Source organism: Egretta garzetta, unplaced genomic scaffold (assembly GCF_000687185.1).
Source record: "Egretta garzetta isolate BGI_Z169 unplaced genomic scaffold, ASM68718v1 scaffold207, whole genome shotgun sequence".
NCBI lineage: Eukaryota > Metazoa > Chordata > Aves > Pelecaniformes > Ardeidae > Egretta > Egretta garzetta.
Window position 1 is genome coordinate 447,026 of NW_009260185.1, and position 4,018 is coordinate 451,043.

Consider the following 4,018-nt stretch of genomic DNA (forward strand, 5'->3'; position numbering starts at 1 on the left):
AAAAAAAGGAAAGAGCAGGCGAGGGGCACTTTGGATTCGCGGGAGAGGACCGGGGCGGGGGGTGGGTGTGTGTTTTTTGGGGGGGGATCTCACCTGGATGAGGAAGAGCGCCTGCAACAGGAGGTTAAACAACATGTCGGCGATGATTTTACTGACGCTGGGGAAGGGGTGAGGCTTTCTGCCCGAAACCTCGAACGCCAGATCCGCGATGTCCTGCGGGGAAAAAGGGGCCGGAGGGAAGTGAAATTCCAAACAGGGAAGGGGGGGTTCAGGGAAAGGGAGTGCAAGAGGGGGGGGACACGGTGTCACCGAGGCGCTCCCGCCCGCCGGAGCGCGTATTTGGGAGGGGGTCACGTCCCCGGGGTGCGGGGCCCGGGCTCCCCCACGCCTACCTGAAACCAGATGGCGTTGACCACCTTGCTGAGCACGAAGAGGGGCAGCACCCAGAGCGCGCTGAAAATGGAGGTGAGGAGGAACTCCAGCCAGGACCAGACATCGCCGTGCAGGGCAGGGTCGCCTTGGACGGACAGACGGACGAGAAGGACGTGAGGAATCGGGGCGGGAAGCTCCGTCTCCTGGGGGGGATTTCTCTCGAGCCCAGCGCTCGAGGACAAGGAGAAATCCTCAAGCCCAAACCTTTGCTCGTTAAAGGAACGTTCCCACCCGCTTGCTTTTTATTTACTCATAAAAATATCCCGAAAATCCCGATACGAGCAGGAAAACCCAGGAGCTGAATCCCCAACACGCGCTCGCGGGGTCACCCGTCTCTCCGCTCTTCTACTAAACAATTAGCGACGGCCTCAATTAGCACGGGGGAAAAAACCAGGCAAGGAGACAGCAGCGTGAGGAACAGCCCGATGGGACAAAGGAAAACCCCAAAAAAGGGGGACGCCCCCTCCCCAATCCGTAATGCACAAAGCCAGGAAAGGTACTCACCGATGATCTGTGCCGTGACCGACTGGAGCACGGGTATAAAGACGCGGTAGAACAGGAAGAGGCTAAGCTAGGGGGGAGAAGGGAGAAGGGTGAGGGGCCGCGGACCCACCAGCGCAGAGACCCAAGGATCTGGGCTTAACCAGCCCCAAATCCATCATCCAGCACTTTCCCTTTTAATATTTCCACGCCGATTACTCATACCCGGCCACAGTCTACCGGGAAAAACGAAGCCGGTGATTTATCAGGCTGCCAAGGGGCCGGTCCGTTACGGATGAGCCCGGTGGAACAGCTGTGGTGAGGTCAGAGCCGAGGAAACGTCTTTAGGATCATCAATATTCCACTCGGTACAGCCGCAACGGAGCAGGAGTTGAATATTTGGGCGAAAAGCAGGCTCCAAGACTTGGAAAAGCAGCTCAGGATTCACGCGGGGGTTTCCCAAGCGAGCCCCCGGTCCGATATCCCGTATCGGGTTGCTTAAAATACAGCGTGGGGACTGGGAATTTAGCAGGAACGACGATTCCTGACAGCGTACATGGGCCGGAGTGGGGTTTTGAAGGTAAAAAGTAAGAAAAATATCCACTTACCCAGAAAACGCCTCCATTCCAGGCACAACACTGAAATATCCGGCTCACTATCCGGGGCTCGCTGCGGGAGAGAGATGGGGGAGACACGGCGTTAAGGTGCCAGCGCCCGGACAAACACCCCCTGGGAAGCGACAACCGCTTCCCTCCCGCGTTTCGGACACTGTAGGAACGTCGTGGAGAACCAGCTCAACGCCAGCGACGCACCTGAGCTGAGGGGAACACGGGAATCCGGGAAGAAATCCCTGCACGGACTCGCGCCAGGTTTCGGCCAGGGGACGCTCTAGGGGAGATTCACCTCGGGGAGGCGCTCTCACCCTTCATTAATTCCCCGTGTCTGCACCCACACGGAAGAACAGCGAAGCTTTCTTCCAGATTTTTAAGCCTTTATGAGAGACCTCGGGCTTTGCTCTCCTCAGAACTCTGGCCATGCTAAAATTAGGGCTTTTTGGGTGCTTTTTGTCCTTGGAAGAGCCTGTTTCAGCTTGGTGTTTCAGCTTGGGTGCGCAAGGACGTGCAAAAGCAGCTCTGTGGGACTCGGTAGCGCCTTTCCAGTCAGCCTCTGCTACCAAAGGGACTTTGTTACCAGGAAAACCAGCAAAATGCGACTGTTTAGTCGCCCCCCCCCAATTATACCTAATTCTTCAAGGGCAGCCCGTGTGCAGGAACCTCTGTGGTCCGGGATCAGGATCACGGGAGACTTTTCCATCACCGTGAGATAAAGTCAGACAACCACTGAGCGAGCCGCAATAATTTGTAAATACACGTTGAAAAGCGATTTACCGGCCTAACGTCACCACGTTAAGCGCCGGCCCGACTGTAATTAGGGCAGCGGAGAAACATCGCGGCGCAGTTTGGGAGTCAGACACAAGAACAGATGCTGTTATGCTCCCACGTGGATATAATTCCGGCATTTCCAGCCTCAGCGGATGCAGCCGCTTTGCAGACGGCTGCAGAACGCAGCGAGGCTGAGGAAAAAAAGACGCTTTGGGTCTGATCTGCCGTTCCTTTCCTGATCCTGTGACTAGCGGGCGTACCTTTGAGAGGTGGCACGAGCATTCAGGAAGAAAAGGAACCCAGAAATCCACGTTCTTTCAGCTTGTACACCTTCTATTCTTACTATTTCAAGCAAACTGCATACGTTTAATTGTCAAACAACGTAAAAGGTCTGACATATCTCACGGCAACAGTCCCAGTTCCATCACACGGAGGGGAAAAAGGGTGTTTTGCCTCCCATTTTTCCTGTTTATTGGCTCGGTGCAATCGGCTTTACGGACCATTAGCAAATGGACACGCTTTCCCCGACACCCAGGTCTCTGACAGGGATTTTTATGGAGATGGTCACAAGTGCGGGCAACGCTAACGGCTTTATTCCTTCAATCCCGCTCACCCCAACTTCCTGTTTAGCCGGACTACTGCGACACGACAGATATTAAAAAAAAAAAGCAGCACAAGCACTGCTAAATCACTATGACTTGCAGAGGTTTTGCAACTCATCGGGCGCCTCAGAGCTCCGGGCGGAGCGGCTCGCTCTGCCACTGCCCTCGATAGAATTACCCGATTTACGGCTCGTCAGGCCCCGTACTCACTTCTCCTGCTTCTTCTCTTCCATGTGAAACCTCCGATGGGCCAGCGCGCTGTTTGCTCTCCTTCGCCTCTGCTCTTCCCTTTTCTGCTGGATCCGGGCATCCAGCTTGGAGATGGTGCAGATGCCCCAGATGGAGTCCTTGATTCCCTGCGGACAGGAGAGGCCCTCACCCTCCGCCCCACAGGGACGCGGACGTCGAAAAAACCCTCCCGCTTAGGGCAAGGGACGCAAGCGTGGCCGGCCTCGTGCCCTGGCTAGCAGGGGAAGGCAGCACCAGGCTCAGCTGCAGCCAAGGCTCGGAGCAGTAACACCGACTATTTCCCACGGCCTCATGACCTAAATCACCACGCGTTCCAGCATCTTTAATGTCCGGGGGTATTTTTTTCTTTTGAAAGGTGTGATTTCTCATCCAATCTCTGCTATTTATAACCCTGGCAAAAGCCAACGAGCCAGATCTCTCGCAGCCCATTTCTTCTGTCTGGCAGAAAGCCCTTCTCCCCTTGCCAGCATTTCTCAGGCCAATAAAATAGAATTATACAAAATATTTGGGATGTGCAAACTCCTCGTGGCCTGGCTGTATGCATGAGCTTGATGCTTACTCCTCTATGGACAAAAGCATCTGTCTTTGTCCCAGAAACATCCTCGCATCAGCCACATCCCTGCGAACCTGCTTCATTTAAGAGACTCTTAATGCCACCTCCTAGTACTCCACCAGCAGCGATTTCCAGCTCCAAAAACATATCGTAGCCACCATTATCAAAATTCCCCCTCAAAATAAAGACCGTAAGGACGCTAGCATGAGCCAGGACAGCGTCGCTGCCCAGGTGGCCCATGCAGCAGTTGGGTATATGGACTTTGTGACCAAAGAGGAGAGATTTTGATGCCAAATGCGCATCCCAAACAGCAAAACACG

At 54.6% G+C, this 4,018-nt stretch overlaps 1 protein-coding gene across 1 annotated transcript in view; it reads right to left on the bottom strand.

The window, feature by feature from the left end:
• Positions 1-4,018, bottom strand: part of EI24 (EI24 autophagy associated transmembrane protein) — a 6,328-nt gene that overhangs the window by 850 nt on the left and 1,460 nt on the right. The window contains exons 2-6 of the mRNA XM_035897492.1: positions 3,107-3,252; positions 1,521-1,581; positions 937-1,003; positions 393-517; positions 94-213 (exon numbers count right to left, since the gene is read on the bottom strand). Of these exons, the coding sequence (XP_035753385.1) occupies positions 94-213; positions 393-517; positions 937-1,003; positions 1,521-1,581; positions 3,107-3,252 (519 nt within the window). The remainder of the gene's footprint in view (positions 1-93; positions 214-392; positions 518-936; positions 1,004-1,520; positions 1,582-3,106; positions 3,253-4,018) is intronic.